Source organism: Balaenoptera ricei, chromosome X, assembly GCF_028023285.1.
Source record: "Balaenoptera ricei isolate mBalRic1 chromosome X, mBalRic1.hap2, whole genome shotgun sequence".
NCBI lineage: Eukaryota > Metazoa > Chordata > Mammalia > Artiodactyla > Balaenopteridae > Balaenoptera > Balaenoptera ricei.
Window position 1 is genome coordinate 14,086,284 of NC_082660.1, and position 21,436 is coordinate 14,107,719.

General features: G+C 43.0%; 1 protein-coding gene across 7 annotated transcripts in view; it reads left to right on the forward strand.

The window, feature by feature from the left end:
• REPS2 (RALBP1 associated Eps domain containing 2) overlaps positions 1-21,436 on the forward strand; it is a 222,132-nt gene that overhangs the window by 79,213 nt on the left and 121,483 nt on the right. For 4 of the 7 annotated variants that reach the window (XM_059910736.1, XM_059910741.1, XM_059910738.1 and 1 more), the window contains exons 4-5: positions 501-627; positions 10,277-10,374. In XM_059910736.1, the coding sequence (XP_059766719.1) occupies positions 501-627; positions 10,277-10,374 (225 nt within the window). The remainder of the gene's footprint in view (positions 1-500; positions 628-10,276; positions 10,375-21,436) is intronic. The other 3 variants (XM_059910737.1, XM_059910740.1, XM_059910742.1) reach the window with 1 other exon arrangement.

Below are 21,436 nucleotides of genomic sequence, written 5' to 3' on the forward strand. Positions count from 1 at the left end.
CTCAGTATAAAAAACAAAGCTGGCATTTTACTTTGGCTAGCCAGCTCCCAGAATATTTAGCATTAACCATTTAAAATATTAAAAAAATATCCACATTGTTGGAAGACTTGATAAGTGTAAATCCAGGAAATAGGAGCCTTTATTAATGAATGAAAATTGAATCTATTCACGAAGAGATCAAAATTGGGGAGTATGAATGTTATTTCATGTGATCAGTGTCTTTCGTTTCCCCAAGGAAAATATTATTGGAGTAACTGCAAGTGTTTCAGGCTTGTTTTAGTAATTTAGGTAACTGAGCTCTGGCGAGACTGTTCTCTGGGAGACTTTTGAATCCTCAGACACTGCTTTTTAACCAAGCTGCGTTTCTGAGAAAACATCTCCTCCATTTATTAAAGCAGCCGGCTTACTGGCAGTAGAGTTGTGTTATACTTCATAACTGCAGCTCAGAGCGCCGGGCTCCTTGAGTGATCGTCTCTGAACTCTGCTCTGGTTCTTTGAAGCAGGAAACGCAGTCTCCCACGATGTCACCCCTCGCCTCCCCTCCTTCTTCCCCGCCTCATTACCAGAGGGTGCCCTTGAGCCATGGCTACAGCAAACTGCGGAGCAGCACGGAGCAGATGCATCCAGGTAAGAGGCCAGCTGTCCCAGGCAGTGCCTTAGAGGCTTCTTCATCTATCGGGCAGCAACGCCACCAGCTGCTGAGCCTCCTGACTTAATTACCTCTGGCTTTGGAGACAGGGCTCAATTTAATTTTATACTCTCAAGCAAGGTTCAAAAAAAATATAAAATGAAATCTATGTTAGTAATGCCCTGTTTTCTGTCCTACAAACTAGTTCATCTTTAGACTTGTAGATAATGATTTAGATGATTTAATCCTTCATATACAAATTTCGTTACACAGGAACATAGCACATGAAGGATTTGTATTGTTTTGGAATTGTTATTCCTTTCTGCAGACCTACCAAACATATGATAACTGCTCTTATGAAACTACTTAAAAAATAGAATTCTGCAGAAGAGTTGATTCAACCTTTAAAGACTGAGCACATAAATGAAAATATTTAGCTCTTGTGTTTGGGAATAAGAATAAGCGAAATGCCAGGGGAGGCATTGTGCTCAGGTGTGTGAAGTGCCCAGTTGTGGGGTTGCCTGCTTGCTCACATTTGCACTGTGCTGGCCATGTTAGTGATAAAATACGTTAGTTGGTTCTGAGAATGACTTGCAGAGTTGGCTCCCTAGGCTGCAATGCTTAAAGCTCCATAAATTCACTGCAGCATCTTGTCCTTGTGGGGCTCAGGTTCCTAGTTTAAGATATGACCAATTAAAGGTATTCTAGAATTGGATATCCGTAACTCCCTCCCTCCCCGCCTTTTTTTAAAATTCTGTGAGCTGTAACTGAAAGTGACTCAGTTTCTGCAGGTTTTTGCTGCATTGAAAATAGTGGTGACTTCTAGAGGGACACAGATTAAAAAAAAATGTGTGCTAGGCTGGACTAAAGAGAAACTATGATCTTGCCAAGAGAAGCAGGTGTAGCATGACGGAAAAATCTTTTGATTGGAATCAGAAGGTGAGGGTTTATGTGACTAGCTATGTGACCTTGGGCAAGCCACTTACTGCTCTGAACCATGATTTTCCTCTCCTCTTTTTAAATGGAGTCATAGTATCCTATAGGGGTGTTGTTAGGATAAGTGAGAGCATGAGTATAAAATCTGATTGGAAATTGAATCCTGTGCAAATGCAAGATAATGCTGTTGGGGGATAGGAACGAAAAATCACTCCCCTGGAACCTGAGTGTCCCATTGGTGTCTGAAACAAAACAGGGTTGAGAATTCTTCATTTTCCTTATAGTCTCTCCTGCCAAATTTCCCTATTTTTAGAAGTGGGTTTTTTTTTCTTAATTTCATCTGGGTTTGGAAATTGGAGTCCTATGCCTAGCATGGTGCCTAGTTTTTGGATTTTAGTTCACAGGTGAGTAGTTTTTTGTTCTACCGAGTCACCGGGTTCTACTCTTTTTTTCTGGTATTCCTTAAAAAACCTGTCTGTACCAGCTCTCTCTGCTTCATGCTCCATTTTCTCCTCATTCCATTCAAATTGGGCTTTCATTCCCCCAGTGGCAAGGAAATGACCTGCTTCTCTCCTTCACTCTTTTAGCGGTGTGTGTCAAGGTTGTCCGTGCTTTCATTCTTTCTTAGCCTTTTTTTTAAAAAAGTGAGGTAAAATTTACATATGATAAAATGCACACATTTAAAATCTTCAATTTGAGGGACTTTCCTGGCGGTCCAGTGGTTAAGACTTCGCCTTCCAGTGCAGGGGTGCGGGTTTGATCCCTGGTCAGGGAGCTAAGATCCCACATGCCTTGGGGCCAAAAAAAAAAAAAAAAACCCAAACAAAAAACCACCCCAAAACATAAAACAGAAGCAATATTGTAACAAATTCAATAAAAACTTTAAAAATGGTCCACATCAGGACTTCCCTGGTGGCGCAGTGGTTAAGAATCCGCCTGCCAATGCAGGGGACACGGGTTCAAGCCCTGGTCCAGGAAGATCCCACATGCCATGGAGCAACTAAGCCCGTGCGCCCCAACTACTGAGCCTGCGCTCTAGGGCCTGCAAGCCACAACTACTGAGCCTGCGGGCCACAGCTACTGAAGCCCGCATGCCTAGAGCCCATGCTCCAGAACAAGAGAAGCCACCACAATGAGAAGCCTGTGCACTGCAACGAAGAGTAGCCCCCGCCTGCCGCAACTAGAGAAAGCCCGCGCGCAGCAAGAAAAACCCAACACAGCCAAAAATTTAAAAAAAAAAGGTCCATATCAAAAAAAAGTCTTTAAAATAAAATAAAATCTTCAATTTGAGTTTTAACAAATGGATATACTCATGTATCCACCACATGAATAAAATATTTCCCTGCCATATGATCCAGCAATTCCACCCCTGAGTATATATCTGAAGGAAATGAAAGCACAAATTGGAAAAAATACATGGACCCCAGTGTTCATAGAAGCATTATGTACAATAGCCAAGGTATGGAAGCAACCTAAGTGTCCATCAACAGATGAATGAAGAAAGGAGATACACGTACATACATACACACAATGGAATATTACTCAGCCATAGAAAAGAATGAAATTCTGCCATTTGTAGCAACGTGGATGGACCTAAAAAGGGAATTACGCTTAGTGAAATAAGTCAGACGGAGAAAGACAAATACTGTGTGTTATCACTTATATGTGGTATCTAAAAAATAAAATAGATGAATAAATATAACAAAACAGAAACCTACTCACAGATATAGAGAACAAACTAGTGGTTGCAGGGTGGGGGAGTAGGGGACTAAGAGGTACAAACTACTATGTAGGAAATACATAAGCTACAAGGATATATTGTACAGCACAGGGAAATACAGCCATTATTTTATAATAACTTTAAATGGAATATAATCTATAAAAATATTGAATCACTATGCTGAAATTAATATTGTAAATCAACTATAGTTTAGTAAAAAAAGTAGTCTGCCTGACATTAAAACCAACATTTCCATCACCTCAGAGATGCCCCTTTCAGTCACTCCCTCCCCGCCCCTGCCCCCCCAATGCAAGCATAGTTCTGATTTTTATCATCGTAGACTAGTTTTGCTTCTTCTGGAACCTCATATAAATGGAATCATATTGAATGACCGTACTCTCGGGTGTCTTTCCCTCAGCATAGTGGTTAAGATTCTCCATGGTGTTGTGTCTCAATAGTTTGTTCCTTTTTATTACTCAGTATTGTTCCATTGTATGAATGTATCATGGTGTGACGATCCATTCTTCTGTTGATGGACATTTAGGTTATTTCCAGGGTTTGGCTGTTATGAATAAGGATGCTATGAACATTCGTGTGTGAGTCTTTTTGTGATATTGTTGTCATTTTCCTGGCACCTAGGAGTGGAATTACTGCACCTTAGGGTAGGTGTATAAGAAACTGCCAAAGAGTTTCACCAAGTGGCTGCATACTCCCACTGGCAATATATGAGAGTTCAGTGCTCCTTGCCAGCAGTTGGTACTCTAGTTTCTTTCTTCAGTGTTTTTAATCTTAGCTATTCTATTACATGTGAAGTGATATCTCCTTGTGGGCACTCTTTTGTTCTTGAAACATTGTTTTCTAAGTTTCTGTTGCCCCTTCCTACATCATGATCCTTAAACTTGGATTTATGCATTTTCAGAAAGCAGCTTTGCTGCTAGGACAATTTTCTAGGAATACATTTTTCTGGGGTCATTCTCTGTCCAAGTCTCTGCCATGATTCCTGGCTAATGGGGCGTATATGTATGTTTTAAATCAGACTGAGCATCTTTGGACCAGTCTGTGATTCAGAGCCTCTCTTCTGCCTCTCTCCTGGGCTCCTGCTAGTCTCCTTTGCTGGATGTATCTGTAGCTTATGCTCATTGGGTAAGACTTACGTGTCAGGCATTGTTCAGAGTTCTTTATGTGCACTATTTTCTACTTAACCACAACCCTCAGAGGCAGATACTGCTATCTATATTTTATCTATATTTTAAAAGATGATGTTTAAATCGCAGTAATACTTCTCTTTCCCACTCAACCTGTTTCTGGTCTCCAGAGGCAACTACCTTCTTTCCTTTTTTAAAAAATTTTTATTTTTTTAACTGAAGTACAGTTGATTCACAATGTTTCAGTGTATAGCAAAGTGAATCAGTTATACATACATGTATATATATTCTTTTTCAGATTCTTTTCCATTATAGGTTATCACAAGACATTGAATATAGTTCCCTGTGCTATGCAGTAGGTCCTTGTTGTTTACCTATTTTATATACAGTAGTGTGTATCTGTTAATCCCAAATTCCAAATTTATTCCTCCCCTTCTTTCCCCTTTGGTAACCATAAGTTTGCTTTCTATGTCTCTAAGTCTATTTCTGTTTTGTGAACATTTACTTATTTATTTATTATTTATTTACTTTTTGGCCTCTCCACACAGCATGTGGGATCTTAATTGCTCAACCAGGGATTGAACTCGTGCCCCCTTCAGTGGAAACACGGAGTGTTAACCACTGTACCGCCTGGGAAGTCCTGTATCACTTTTTTAGATTCCACATATAAGTAATATATTTTTCTTTCTCTATCTGACTTACTTCACTTAATATGATAATCTCTAGGTCCATCCATGTTGCTGCAAATGGCATTATTTCATTCTTTTTTATGGGCAAATAATATTCCATTGTATGTATATGTGTGTATATATATATATAAATATACACACCACATCTTTTTTTATCCAGTCATCTGTTGATGGACATTTAGGTTGCTTCCATGTCTTTGCTGTTGTGAATAGTGCAGCTATGAACATTGGGGTGCATGTATCTTTTCGAATTAGACTTTTGTCCAGATATATGCCCAGGAGTGGGATTGCCGGAGCATATGGCAACTCTGTTTTTAATTTTTTAAGGAACTTCCATACTGTTCTCCATAGTAGCTGTACCAATTTACATTCCCACCAACAGTGTAGGAGGGTTCCCTTTTCTCCACACCCTCTTCAGCATTTATTATTTGTAGACTTTCTGATGATGGCCATTCTGACCAGTGCGTGATGATACCTCATTGTAGTTTTGACTTGAATTTCTCTAATAATTAGTGATATTGAGTATCTTTTCATGTGCCTGTTGGCCATCTCTTTGTCTTCTTTGGAGAAATGTCTATTTAGGTCTTCTGCCCATTTTTTTTATTGGGTTGTTTGTATTTTTGATATTGAGGTGTATGAGCTATTTGTATATTTTGGAAATTAAGCCCTTGTCAGTCACATTGTTTGCAGGTATTTTCTCCCATTCCACAGGTTGTCTTTTCATTTTGTTTATGGTTTTGTTTGCTGTGCAAAAGCTTTTGAGTTTAATTAGGTCCCATTTTTTAATTTTTGTTTTTGTTTCCATTACTCTAGGAGACGGATCCAAAAATATATTGCTGTGATTTATGTCAAAGAGTGTCCTGCCTATGTTTTCCTCTAGGAGTTTTATAGTATCTGGTCTTATATTTATGTCTTTAATCCATTTTGAGTTTATTTTTGTGTATGGTGTTAGAGAATGTTCTAATTTCATTCTTTAACAGGTAGCTGTCTACTTTCCCCAGTGCCACTTATTGAAGAGACTGTCTTTTCTCCACTGTATATTCTTGCCTCCTTTGTCATAGATTAATTGACCATAAGTGCATGGGTTTATTTCTGGGCTCTCTATCCTGTTCCATTGATCTATGTGTGTGCTTTTGTGCCAGTACCATGCTGTTTTGATGAGTGTAGCTTTGTAGTATAGTCTGAACTGAGGGCATGTGATTCCCCCAGCTCCATTCTTTTTTAAAAAAAATACATTTATTTATTTATTTTTGGCTGCATTGGGTCTTCATTGCTGCACGCGGGCTTTCTCTAGTTGCAGCAAGTGGGGGCTACTCTTCGTTGTGGTGTGTGGGCTTCTCATTGCAGTGGCTTCCCTTGTTGCAGAGAACAGGCTCTAGGTGCACGGGCTCAGTAGTTGTGGCACGAGGGCTCAGTAGCTGTGGCTCGCGGGCTCTAGAGCGCAAGCTCAGTAGTCGTGGCGCACAGGCTTAGTTGCTCCACGGCATATGGGATCTTCCCGGACCAGGGCTCGAATCCATGTCCCCTGCATTGGCAGGCAGATTCTTAACTACTGCGCCACCAGGAAAGCTCTTCAGCTCCATTCTTCTTTCTCAAGATTGTTTTGGCTGTTCAGGGTCTTTTGTGTTTCCATACAAATTAAAAAAAATTTTTGTTCTAGTTCTGTGAAAAATCCATTGGTAATTTGATAGGGATTGCATTGAATTTGTAGATTGCCTTGGGTAGTGTAGTGATCTTAACAGTATTGATTCTTCCAGTGCAAGAACATGGTATATATTTCCATTTGTTTCTGTCATCTTCCGTTTCTTTCATCAGTGTCTTATAGTTTTCTGAGTACAGGTCTTTTGCCTCCTTAGGTAGGTTTATTCCTAGGTATTTTATTCTTTTTGATGTGATGGTAAATGGGATTGTTTCCTTAATTTCTCTTTCTGATACTTCGTTGTTAGTGTAATATGCAACAGATTTCTTCATATTAATTTTGTATCCTGCTACTTTACTGAATTCACTAATGTGCTGTAATAGTTTTCTGGTGGCAGCTTTAGGATTCTCTATGTATAGTATCATGTCATCTGCAAACAATGGCAGTTTTACTTCTTCCTTTCCAATTTGGATTTCTTTTATTTCTTTTTGTTGTCTGATTGCCGTGGCTAGGACTTCCAATACTATGTTGAATAAAAGTGGTGAGAGTGGGCATCCTTGTCTTGTTCCTGATCTTAGAGGAAATGCTTTCAGCTTTTCACCATTGAGTATGATGTTAGCTGTGGGTTTGTCGTATATTGGCTTTATTACGTTGAGGTATGTTCCTTCTAGGCAGAGGCAACTACTTTTGACTCTTTTTACCTGTTTCTTCTGATATCTAATGTCTTATCTTAAAATCAATGTCTGTTCTACTTTTTCTTATACATCTTATTCTTATGTATCAATTCTAGGTATCTTCTCACTTAAGAGCATGGGCTGTGATGTCTGGCTCCTGGGCCTAAAGGTAGACTTAGTGGGCCTACATTTCTCATTTCTGTCCATTTCTAGCCTCTGTGACTATGGGTATTTTGCTTTTCTGAGCCTCAGTTTCCCTTATCTGTGAAATGGAATAATCTCTGCCTCAGAGGTTTGCTCTGTGGAGGAAACGAGGAATGTTATATAAACATCTGTTCCTAGCACAATTCGTGGCACATTGTAGGTGCTCAGATATCCCCTTGTATTTCCTTTTGTGTTTCTAGAATCTGGCACCCGTTTTATTTTTGAAGCTCTTAAGTATTCTTGAAAGTCATCTTCTGGATATCATTCATTGGGTGACTGCAGATGGAGAGTCTTTATGGGGCAGTTAGTTGTAGTCTCTGTTGTAGTTTGACGTTGAATCTCAGAGTGATGAAACCTTTAGGGTTCATTTTATACTCCTCCCCTTGGAGAAAGGTGGTACTTCTAGTTCCTTATTCAACCACTTATAAGGGGATCTAAGAATTGTTTATTTTGCATTGAGTTGCATGTTTCAGGCTTTATTTGGGAGGAAGGAGAGTAGAGGCAACGAGCCTTTTACCTTTTTACCTCCTGAGTTCAGTTTCAGTTGAGGAGCGAGGCAGGAGTAGACCAATGGTGGCCTTAATATCAGCTGTGGTACCAGTAGAGCTGATTGGAGCACGTGTCTAAGATTTGTGACCAGAGGGCTTTAGGCACTCATCTTTCCAGTCACAGGCAGGTGTGGACAACTCAGGCTTCCCACAGGAGTAGGAAGAGAAAATCTGCCATTGAGGCCAGGCTTCTCCAAAAATGACCCACCATGTGGCTGAGTGTTCAAGCCTTATTGATAAGATGTGTTTGTCTCTTCCAAGGGAAGGGAGACCCTTGTCGGTGAGGGACTGGAGCCATGGGCCAGGCGGCCTTCCTCCACACGTGTCCCTCCTGAGCAGTAGAAGCTCCCTACCTCTGAGGGGAGCCAGAGGCAGAGGCATGTGAGGTCAGCTTCCCAGGAGAAGCTCATGACCACTGGTATCCCAACCGTGGTACAGTTTGCTGTGGTTCAAACCTTCCGACAGGAGTTAAATTTGATGTTCCATCAAAATGGAATGATCTTAAAAATCCTTCTTTGAGGACAACACCTGCCTACCATGTGAGACTTATTTAAGATCTGGACTATGTGCTCTCTGTGTATGTTTCTTTTGCAGGTTTTGTATTTTTAATACATTCTTAGCAGGGTCAAAAAATCCACGTCATGGTTTGCCAGGCAGTGATTTTGATGTTTTAATGTAATTTAATGTGTTATAATACTGTGTTCCAGTTCCTCAGAGGAAATACAAAGAGCAGTTGTGAGCCCAAGAGTGGTTTGTTGTTCTTAACGTGCTGTTATACCTTCTTTATTTTAAAAAGTTCAAAGTATGCTGAAGGTGATGCCATAATAGGCTGCTCTGCTGTTTCTACCTAATTTTATTTATAAGAAGCTACAGAAAAAAGGCATTTTACTTGTTTATATACTTCCAAAAACCTGAACTGTTAACCCACAGAGATCAGAAATGGTTTCATCTTAAGTGATAATTTCTCCTTTCTGTTGGAGCTGAATACTACCTGGTTACATTTAACTGTTTTCCTACCATATTGGCAAGGTCGTTATTAAGTGTTCTGGAAATAAAAGGAATGAAAAAAATGCATTCATTTTGGTGGCTTAAAACCTTTTCTTAAAGGTAGCAAAATTATTTTTAGTTTGGTTATTAAGTGATAAAATAATAAATATAAAATGCATTTATTCCTTTTTGTAGTTTTCTCTACTTGGTTTTACATTCTTAATGTTAAGGAAAAGATGACAGTGGCATTTATTTTCAAAAATAAAACAAAATAGGGGCTTCCCTAGTGGCGCAGTGGTTAAGAATCCGCCTGCCAATGCAGGGGACATGGGATTGAGCCTTGGTCCGGGAAGATCCCACATGCCTTGGAGCAACTAAGCCCGTGTGCCACAACTACTGAGCCTGCACTCTAGAGCCCACGAGCCACAACTACTGAACCTGCATGCCACAACTACTGAAGCCCACGTGCCTAGAGCCCGTGCTCCTCAACAAGAGAAGCCACCACAATGAGAAGCCCGCGCACCGCAACAAAGAGTAGCCCCCGCTCGCCGCAACTAGAGAAAGCCTGCGTGCAGCAACGAAGACCCAACGCAGTCAAATAAATAAATAAATAAAAATAATTTTTAAAAAATAAAACAAAATAAATGACAACACTGATTCTTAATGTTCAAAATGCATATTCCTTTTCTTGCTTCTTTGGGGGTGTGGATGATGAATGGAAGCCTTTTAAATAGCAGGGTATATATAGAATTTACCTTATATTTAGAATTTGAACACTTAAAACATGGCACTTTTCTAACTACTCTCATTATTTTATATCCCAGTTTAGGTTCACACCATTCCACCTTTCTAATTTATTCCTAATCTTAACCTGATATAAATATTTTCCTGCCTTATGAATTGGGCGACTGTCTTTAGATTGTTCAGTTATATTGTACCCAGGGGCACCAAGGTTTGTTTGTCTTAGGTGGCCCTATCCCTGTAAACTCTAATTCCTTTGCTAATTCTTCCCTGAAAAGCAGACACTGTAGCAATTTGTGTGTGAAATCATAATTTTTGGGTGGAATCTTTGTCTACCATGCTGACTTTCCCTCCTGCTGTTTCAGCTCCTTATGAAGCTAGACAGCCCCTTGTCCAGCCTGAGGGACCCTCGTTGGGGGGCCCAGGAGCCAAACCCCTTCGGCATCAGGCTTCCCTTATCCGGGTAAGTGACGCCGCTGTGGGGTTATGCCAGTGGGAGACTTCGGGGGTATGGCTTTTTGATGGCCCTGTTTTTGTTTGTTTGTTTGTTTTGTTTTTGTAAGGAGGACATAAAACTGCCTCCTAATGCAAATATTGTACTTCTTGTTCTGTTGCTTGTGTATTTTCCTAAATCTTTTCTACTGTGTGTGTTTCTCCCCTTCTCAGTGTCTCTAGACTAATCCGGGCTGGTTCTTAATCTTTGGTATGTCTAAAATGCCCTTCCACCTTTATCTGCTTAATCAGTAGACACCTCCTTCAGGAGGCCTCTACTTTTTCCAAAACAGCCTATCTTATCTCTGCCTTATTCTTTAATATTACTTATTCAGTGCATAGTTCGCTATTGCCCATTTTGTTTTGAACCTCCAGTTACATTGCAAGCTTTGGAAGGCAGAGGTGGTTCTCCTGTATTTTCTCTCAGTGCCTAGTTCAATGCTGTTTGGAGAACAGTTATTTAACAAGTGGCAGCAACTAGTTTCCTGTTTGTAATCGATACAATATGGCAGAAGCACAAGTGATCTCCCAGTTTCTCCTGGCTACACCACAACTTAGCAAATTTCAGCTTCCCTTTCTCCAGTGTTTCCTTTGGATAAAGAGCTCTTATTTTTTCCCGTGTCTGCAACCGTTATCTTGTGTAGTACCTCTGAGTCCTATGCTGGTGAAGTCATAGTCCCAAAAAAGGGTGTGTGTGTGTGTCAGCATGAGAAAAACCCTGAGAAAACTGGATTGGCTGTTTGACTCTAAAGACAAGAGGAAGTAGGGTGGTTTGTATAACATTTCAATTGTCCAGCTTAGGAAGAAGGATCATTTATGCTCAGGGAGTTCTCACAATAGACGGGTGATGTCAGATCGTCCCATAAAGAAGTGGGCTGGTATTCTAGAAGAGAATAAACAAGGCAAAGGGAGATTGAGGTGTTCACTTTATAGCCTCTGGGGATGGGTCTCTGTGTTAGGCGTGGTACAGAACTTAACTTCTGAGGTAGTACTCTGTGTACAAAGAATTTTCTTAAAGGTGGTAGATAATTGAGCCATATGCTGTGTATTTGTGTATAATTCTTCCTCCAACTATCAGATCTAGGTATTGTTGTATCTCTTAGTATAGGTGAGGTAACTGTGGCCGAGAGAGGTCAGGTCATGGGTCTAAGGTTTCATTCATAACTAGTAAGTGGCAGATCCAGAATTTGAACCAGGCCTGCCCAATGTCAAAACCTGCTCTTTCAAATACTTTCCTATATACGTTAGAGTCCCATGTTATAAGGAGGCTAGGTTCTAGAGTTGCTGTATAAATAAACATTGGGTGTAGTAAAAATATTCGGGAAAATCCCTTATTGGTACCACATTGGGGAGCCAAGATGCCATTCCCTCCTAGGTCCAGTAGAGCTCAGTTTTACCCCCAAGTTGGAACAGACAGTTGTTTCTTCAGCTGAGCCGCAGATGGAGTAGTTGGCTGCATTTAGAGGTCCTGTGGTACAAAAATACGTGTTTTTAAACATGAGAATCACACCCGCTGTGGAGTGATGGTTACATTAGGAAAGGTATGGGCGGGACTGGGATTCATGTAAAAAAATCTGTGAGGTGTGGCCATGTATGTTTCTGCAGAGTCTGTTCTAGTGCTGTGGAGACCACATCCTGAACTGTTAGAATGACGGGCAAACAAGCAGTAAATCCCGAACCTCGCCATGGTTGGATGGGGCTCACTGGGCCCTTTCTGCGTAGCCACCTGGCTGAGATGGCCATGGGCTCTCACTTGGATTGGTGTCCTGGGGCTTCTCTTCTAATCTCTAGGTCCGTTTTTCTGCTGGTAAACGTGCTTCTTGAGCGCTTCAAGCAACTAATGTTCACTAAATACCTATTAAGTGCCAGGTATTGTGTTGAGAATACAAAAATGAGGTATAACACACCCAGTCCCTGCCCTCATGGAGCTTATAGACTATTGGAGGAGACGGCCATTGATCAGACCATCACAAAGTAAATATATAATTATGATATGTGGTGAGTGGAAATTACAGTGTGCTTTGAGGATGAAAAATGGCGGCGGGAAGTTAGGTCCTAGCCTTGGCAGGCAGGGGCTGATCAAGGAAGGCTTGCAGAGGGGAGTCACACTCGAGTTGAAAGGGGAAGGATTGAACCATCTTAACCAGGTGGGGGGGGGTGGGGCGGGGGAGAGCAGGCGAGAGGATAGAGGGAGCTGCGCGTACAAAGATGTTTTCTATGAGCTTAGCACTTTATACACCTCTCTTGCAGTGCTCAGAGCTATCTTATGAGGTAATTCCTGTCATTATCCCATTTTTCAGATGACAAAACCTGAAGTATAAAGACCTTACTTAGTTTGCCTAAGGTCACAGCTAGGAAGTGGTAGGGCTAGAGTTCAAACACTGGACACGATTTCCTGGTCTTTGTCTCAGGAACCGCATGGATGGTGATGTCATCTGTTAAGCCTAGAAGCCCTGAATGAAAAGCTAGTGTTGGGAGTATTGAGGCAAGATCCTGAGATCAGTGTTGCATATTGGAACTTGAGCCTTAGAGACAGCCAAGAGGAGGTGTCAAGGAGTTGCTAGGATATATGGGGCTGGAGCTTTGGGGAGAGCTGGGGCTGGATAGAAGTATTTGGCAGCCATTGGCCATTAGAAGGACTTATGGGATTGTGCAGAAAAACCAGACAGGTTCTCGCCCAGGTCCTGGCAGACTCTCCATGCCCTTGGGCAAGTTCCTTCTCTTTTCTGTAACACGAATGAGCTGGAATGGATTTAACAGACCATTGTAATACTCTGCAGCAGTCTGATTCCCTTAATGTTTGTTTGGTGTCAGTGGAGGTCCCCCCTCCTGTTTGGAGCATTGCCTTCTGTTTAAGATGAGAGCAAGGGGCCTTTTTCGGGACAGCAGTCTGTGGTTTTCATGGCTGATGTGTTTTTCTTTCTTCAGTTCTTAGGTTTCCTTCTTACTCCTTTGAACTTGGTTTGGCTGAACTCCATGTCCCAGACAGCAAAATGCCAACCTGAGTTAGCCATGTAGATGAGAGGATGTAAAGTGGAGGATTTTGGTGGTAGGGGATTAATAGGGATTGGGTGTGATGCTAGGCTGGGCCGGGGTCACTCATTCCCCATGTTGCCATGCACATGGGCTGATGGAAGCCTTGCTCTCTCCTAGCTTCCTCTGTGGCCTTGTATTTAGTCCCTCCTGCCTGATTGGAAGAGGGGTGGCCTCTGGGAACGGGGGAAGGCTTTTAGGGACTCTGGGTCAGCACTGCTGCAGCTCATGGGCTTGGCATTTCAGAGGTGCTGATGTGGAATTCAGTCCCAGACATTGGAATGAACAGTCTTAATATTTTCGGAATTTTGATTTTTTTGTTCAGGTGTTGGATGTTGTTTTTCCCCTTGAAATTTCAGATGCTGAGCACATCCTATGTTGGTGGGTGGTTGACAGTGGTTTGTAAAGAAATGGTAAATATTCTTTCCTGCTTCTCTGTCGTGGTGTGTTGATAGGTCATTTTGTGGTTTACTTTTCACAAGTGATCCTAACCATCTAGATCACGTAGTCATTTGTGATTTTGCTGGCGTAGGGTTTAGAATTGACCCTCCTGCTCCCACTGTCCTCTCCTGGTTTGTCTCCTGCTTCTGTGACTGCCTCTTCCTAAGCTTTTTATTTCAATTTCCCTCCTCACCTGCCCCTTGCGTGTTGGGGATCCCTGGGTCTAGTTCTCACTCTGTTACTATTTAGCTACATGGAGCCTGATGGCCACATCTCACCACCTGCCAGATGTCTTCACTCGAATGTCCCACTGTCACTTTTTTTGTTTTTTAATATTTATTTATTTGGCTGCACCAGGTCTTAGTTGCGGCACGTGGGATCTTTGTTGCCGCGTGCGGAATCTTCGTTGTGGCATGTGGGATCCTTTTTTTTTTTTTTTTTTAAATAATAGTTGCGGCATGCGAACTCCTGGTCGCGGCATGCATGTGGGATCTAGTTCTCCGACCAAGGATTGAAATGGGCTCCCTGAATTGGGAGTGCGGAGTCTCAGCCACTGGACCACCAGGGAAGTCCCCCCACTGTCACTTTAAACACGTCTTTTCCCACAAAAGCAGTTCTCACCCTCCCGCCCCTGACTCCACGCCCCTGGCACGTGGGCCAGCACACGGCTCGCTGTTTCTGACGCCCCTCTCATCCCGTCTGCCCATCGGCTACCGAGTAGTAGTCATATCACTTTCTAAATACCTCTCTCAATTGTCCGTTTCTCTGCACTTCCTCAGTTCATGCTGCCCTCTGTCACCTAATCTCATCTGTCAGCCTCTGACTCTTTCTTCCTGCTTCCCCCACTGGCCTCTTCAAATCCGTTATCCTCGTCTTGGACAAAAATCACCTTAAAAAACACGATGTGATCCTCCTGCTCCCTTGATTGAAGCCTGTCCCTCTCTGCCCACTGCTCCCGGCAGGTCACCCGCGGCTCTCGGGGCGCCGGTGTCGGGCCCCTGCGCACCCCCGTAGCCACAGCAGGCCCCGCAGAGCTGCCCAGGGTCCCCACACAGTCAGTGTCCTCTGCAGCCTCGGTCTTGCCTTCCGGGTTTTCTCCTTTGTCTCAATTCATCTATGCTTTTTCTCCATTGATAACGCGAAGTGTGAGAACTTTCTAATATTTCTTGTACGTGTGAGGTTTCCGTTTTTTCATTCTTAAAAAGCAGTTCATTGCTCGTCCGCTCATTTATCCGTGAGGATCAGCTGGAGGGATGGGCGTCTGATCTTTCTTGGTTTTCCATCCCAGAGGCAGCCAGTGTGGTCTGTTTGTTTTGTATTATCCCGGGAATGTTTTATGCGTATATGAGCAAATACAAGTATTCTTATATATCTAATATATGCAGTATACCTTTACCTGGCTTTAGGGAGACTGGTTTGGGAAATGAAATATCCTTCCAGCCAGATCCCACTTAAAAATATCTTTTATTTTAAACCAAACACACTTACTTTTTTTTTTCACACTTACTTTTTAAACCCAAAGCATACGTGCTGTGATTTTTTTTTTCTCTTTATGGAAGGATGAACTTAACAGTCTTTTGGGGGCAAATTCTCAGTACTTGCTGCTCTTCTTATTTCAAAGACAAAATAATGACAAACAGAATTTAGAGAACTTTATCACCGTGCCATTCTAATTGGGGGTTTGGCTATGTTTTCGGTGAAAGTTTGCTGATGAACAGGTATAGGAGGAGATGTTAGACATTGGTAGCCAGCCACTATATAAATCTAAGAGTCTGCAACTTGAAAAGCATGTATTTAACTTAGTTGTCTCCTTTTTCCCCTCATTCTCACTCAATCTCAGTTTCTTGCCATGCCCCCCTACCCTGCCCCATAGGTACTTATGGCCAGAGACGGGTATTGTCTGCTCCTTTGGTCCTTTTGGTATGGTTCTAAATAGCAAAGACCGTGTCATGGGTGGTGAAAGAAATGAATACCCCCACGCTCTGTTGGAGTGGTGTTGGCATAAATCCGGAGAGAATTGATAGTCGCCACAAGTGAATTGTTCATTCTAAGAGTTTTGATGGGAACAGGGAGAAACAGTCTTTCTGGGAGGCTGACACCACACTGAGAGAACTTTCTGTGGTGGGAAAGCTATTTTATAGGTAGACTGGACCAGCATGCCAGGAGGACAAGGAGAGTAGAAACTAGAGGTTATTGTGGCGAAGGATTGGGGTGGGATGGAGTGAGGTGGCTGAGAGTTGAGTCATAAGGGAGCTGGTGCTGCGAGTTTGGAGCAGAAAGCAGCAGGAAGCAAGTAGGGCACACCAGGTCCTGTCCCAGCCTCTGTGGTTCCCTTCCCTAATGCTCAGCCCAGGGAGATGACCTAGGAGGTAGCCAGCCCGTGGCGGCTCTTTCAGGGTCCGGGACGTCCCTAGCAAGGCATCATTTGGCCTGTGTGTGGGTTGGTTTTTTTTTTTTTTTTCAGTAGGGCCTCAGGCCTTTCCCCCTTACTTTGGAATCTTTCCCCTCGCCCCTTTTCTGCGAGCTCTGACTTTGCCCCCTGTGAAGCTCCCTGCGTCTCCTCCAGCACCGGGCCACTTCCACTAGTCCTCAGGTTGCAGGCCGACCACGTGCCGTTCTCCCGAGTGGGTGGAGCCCAGACACTGCCTAGTGATGATCTCCCTCCTCACTAGGCGGCAGCCAAAGTGCTCCAAGATTTTGGTTGCTTGTTTCAGATTCTGCAGTAAACACCATGCTGTTATTTTATTGGATCATGGGCTGTGAGCTTTCAAATACTCTTGTTCTTCAGAGCAATTAAAAATTTTTAAAAAATGTAAGAAATTCAAAAGATACAAAAGGGTACAGAGAGAGACGTATCCTTCCCACTCTTTCTCCCAGCCATCCAGTTCCCCATCCCAAGGCACTTGACATGACCCATTTCTTTTGTATCATTAGAGGATTATTTTATGCATATACAAGTGAATATAGGTATTCTTATATGTAATTATATATAATATATGCAAAATATATAGTTCCACTTTTTTACATGTGTGGTAGCATACTATACATCTGTTGTGCACTTTGCATTTTTTTACTTATCAATAAGCTTTAACAACAGTCTGTAAGAGTACATAGAGTATGTCCTCATCTTTTTGGTTTTTTCGAATGCATAGTATTTCCTTGTGTACATCTGCCAGAAATCATGTAACCAGTCCCCTCTGATCAATAGCTAGAACTTGCAATCACAGTGTTTGTATATATGTAGGAATAGTTCCTAGAAATGGAATAATTGGGTGAAATGGCTACACATTTTAAATTTTTGGTAGAGATTTTCAAATTGGAGGCGGTGCCCATTTACACACTTACTAACAATGTATGAGAGTGTGTATTTTCTCATACCCATGCAAATGCAGTGTGCTAAGAAACTTAGGGATCTTGGCCAATCTGATAGGTGAAAAATGAAATCTTGGTGTAGTTTTAATTAGCACTTCTTTTGTGTGGTCGAGAGGAGGTCCTGGGCCCCTGATGCCCTTGGAGGAGGTTAGGGACCCCACTTCCTTTTGGTTCTGGAGTGCCCCAGGCCCACTGGCACTGACTTCTTGTTTCTACCTTTATGGCAGTAAAGTTGAATTAGTTTATGGCTAGAGATTAGGGCTTGGAAAATTTTCTTTTTTAAGGATGGTAAATGTCAACACAGTGTGTGTGTGTGTACCTCTCAGCATTGCTCAGACAACTAAATTCTCTTCCTCTGACTGAAATGGAAGGGTGAGGGGAAAGGGGGGAGGAGGAGGAGGAAGGGAGGGACAGCAGGGAGGGAGGGAGAGGGTATATGTGTGTTTGCCTTTGTGTGTAACAGGAAGAACTGGTTTGATGAAATTTATCGGAATGCACGTGACTTGTTCTCGGTTTGACATCTTGTTTTACCAGATTCACTCCCTATTTGATTTGAAACCCTAGATGGAGTTTGGTCATCTCCTAAGGGGTGAAAGGTTGATGTGTTCTACTTCCCCGAATCTACCTAGAACACACAGATATCCCAGTGGTCACTGTTATTACCACAAAGAGGTCCTATTTTTCATAGTATCCAGCCTCTTTTTCCTACTTATTTCCTTCATCTACTTATAATTCTTATTCAGATTTTCTATCCCTTATTTTTGAAACGTTTTATTGAATTATACTGCAATTTACTTTTCTCAGCCTAAATCTTTTGTAGCTGTCGCTTATGGTATTCCTCAGGTGCTCCCCATGTACCCACACTTCTTAATGATTAAAGTGATGGCAGTCACCTGGTTTCTTCGCTGGGAGACACTTCTACGTGAAAGGCAAAAATGTTCTGTGTTATGAGATGAGAAAAGTAAAGAGATACTGGATCATTGAAAGAAATGTGACTCTAGGATATAAGAGGAGGGTGCCTGGGATAGAGATTGAAGGATGTTTATGGGACAAAGATACTGATTCAGTAAATATCATGACTGATTGGGGTGCCGCCTTAAGGCCTTTCGGAATCCGTGCTTAGAGGCGGTGGGGAGCGTAAGAATGGTAGGCTGGTACACATTAGGATTCTAGCGTCCATGTGGTTAGACAGGTTGGTTAGATGAAAGCAAATAAGCACATTTTATTTGTGGGGTCAGTGTTGCTTTTCCACCCCAGCTGTGAGCATTTCATTAAAGGCTTATGGTGTCCAGAACCTTCCTGCTAGTAGCTAGGGCCCACACTGATTTGGTAGACAGGGTGCCTCTGAATTAGCCTCTTGGATATAGCTGAAAACACCCAGTTAAACTCCTGGTGTCAGAGAGTACTTTGTAAAGCTGGAAAGGAGTGTGGTGTTTGTTTCCTAGGACCCTTTGGTCTCAGTAGATAGTGTGGTGTGAACAGGAAAGGCTCCCTTACAGGGGCACCATTTTACCCCTAAACGCATCAGTATCCCCCGATCTCAGGGCAGCAGGCGGTGTCGTGCTCCCGATCATCTGTCCCAGCAAGAGGCACTACCGACAGAGTGCTTCTCTGGACCCCGTGCTGTGCCGGCCTCTTCACTAGTCTGTGCCCTTTCGTCCTCCCAGCAGTCTTGATTGCAGGGTAGACTGCCTGCCAGATTGTGTCCTCGACTCATCCATTGGGAAGTACTTACTAAGTGGCCTCTATGGGTCAGCTGCCATGCCAGCGTGCCCTGAGGATGACAAACATGGTCCCTGCTGTCGAGGAGCAGTCGAGCAGGGGAGATGGATGGGAATCACATGATCCTGCCTCTGCGTGTATAATGGAAAACTGACAATTGCCCTGAAGGCAAGAGAGCAGTTGGATAGCATATAACAGAGAAATTGGCCCTGGGGCTGGAAAGTGAAGGGAGGCTTCCCTGAAGAAGTGATGCTGGACTGAGCTGTGAAGGAGGACTCGGAGTTCACCAGGCAGGGAGGGATGGTGCTGGGAGGTGAGGAAAGGGGTGTCTCACGCCCCAGGAAAAGTCTGGACAAAGGGCATGCTTCACCGTTGACACCAGAATCTACTCTGACTAGCTGAAGCAAATAGGGATTTATAATAAGGGGTGTGGAGAGCCTGCCAACTCTTTGGAAGGACTGAAAATTCAGACTGTGTTCTGAGATTGCAGGAACAATTCCCAAACCCCACAGCAGAACTGGTGACTAAGGGAGCCTCGCCTCTGCCGCGAGCAGAGCTGTGGAATGGGGTGACTGCTGCCCTAGCTTTCGCCCTGGTGCCCCACCTGCATGACCAGGGCTGGCAAAGTGAATGCTCTGTTCCCTGCCTCTTTCACCGTGCGACTCGGTTCTTCATCTGTCTTCCGTGGGCGTGTTTAGTGGAACCTGACTCCAGCGTGGCATTCTAGCAGCAGAGGTGTTCAGAAGGTGTAGTTTTTACGTAGCCGTTGTCTGCAGTGCAGGGCGTTATGCTAAGAGGGGGTGGAGCCCATGTCTAGCGAGCCCTTGTGCCATGTGTAGTATGGAGTACTGGAAGAGGGCTGGTGTGGCTGGAGCCTGGAGTCGTGGGGATGTGAGGCCGGAGAGGTAGGTGGGGAACTATTGGCTCAGAAGTGAAGTAAGTGACCATCCCAGATTTGAACCCAAACCTGTCTGCCTCCAGAACCTGCACTCTTGTTGCACCTCCAGTCTGTAGCCTCACTCTCTAAAGCCTTCCATGGATTCAGCCTGAGTTCTTGGTGCATCTGTTTCCCAGCTGACCTCAGGCTGCCTTGAGTGTTAAGGGGAGGACAGTGGGGAAGAGACAGGCAGCCTTGACCTCATCAGCAAGGATGGGGCTGGCACGTTAGTGTAATAGCACCGGAAGCCCGCAGCCTCATCCAAGGCTCCTCTTACTGCTGATTTCTTGCTTTCTCCTGCTCTTCCCCTCTAAGCAGAGAGCAAAATCCTGACAATCGTAAAGGAAAAATGCCCTTCTGAGCAGGAGATCTTGGCTCCTGGTGGAAGAATTGGAGACAGTGATTACTCATAAGCATTTCTTTTGTTAATCAAAGTAGTGTTAGTGCCACATACTAAAATAACAGCGCAGTGATTGAATATCTGTATTGTATGGCTCTCTACAGGATTCTTTCCTGATGCGAAAACATGCCAGATGCTTATAAGCAAAAGTTATGTGAGAAATAAGATGGTGCTCTGTCTGTATGATTTAATAGTTCACTGGCCAAAATCTACAACTAAACTAGGTAATGGAGGGGTAAGTGGAAGTATAGGATATTTGTATCCTCAACTCAGATCCTCAATCTGCAGAATTGCGACAGTATTTTAGGCATTACAGTGACGTTAGTTCTTAAAAGGAAATGGTACATGGCTAAAGGATGGATGGATGGTTAAGAGGGGGGAACCACAGAGCTCGCTGAGTGAGTACACACTCTGGACTCCGTTCATGTTCTGGCTCTACCATTTACTAGGTGTGTGGTCTCGGTAAGTCACTTCCCTTCCCTAATCCTCAGTTTCCTGTTCTGCAAAATGGGACTAATGGGACCTACTTTGCAGGGTTGTTGTGAAGATGAAAGTAGATCCTGTGTATTAGGTGCTTACAGTGTCTGGCACGTAACGAATACATGTTATCTGACATTCTCTGATGTCTGTGGTGATCATCTAAAAAATTTAGTTTATCATAATAAGCAGCAACTGTGCATTGCTCATTAGACTCAGAGATTCCTATAGTCTGGGCTTCAGCCTTCTAAGCTGTTGAGATTAGATCCCTAAGTAAGTTTGGCAGTATGTGATTAAAGGCATCTTTGTGAATTTATTTCCATGAAGAAGCTGATAAAGTTGAATTGCTTTGTTAGGATTTAATTGTAACTAACTTTGCTACAGGTAAAAACAGAAGTTATTTATTGCAACTTCCAGCGACTCTATAATATTTTAAAATAAAAAGAAAAAAAAAGTTTTCATAGGCAAGGGAGAGGGCGCAGGCTTTACACTGTTGGGTGACAGTTGTTTGGCAAGTGCATCTAAACTTCAGCTCCAGTCATGATAGGAGGGCTCAGGTTAACCGTTCTGTGTATGAGTCAGAATTGGCAGCTTGTCCCATCATTTGTTTATTTGTTCACTCATTTGCCAAACGTCTTTTGAGTGTTTCCC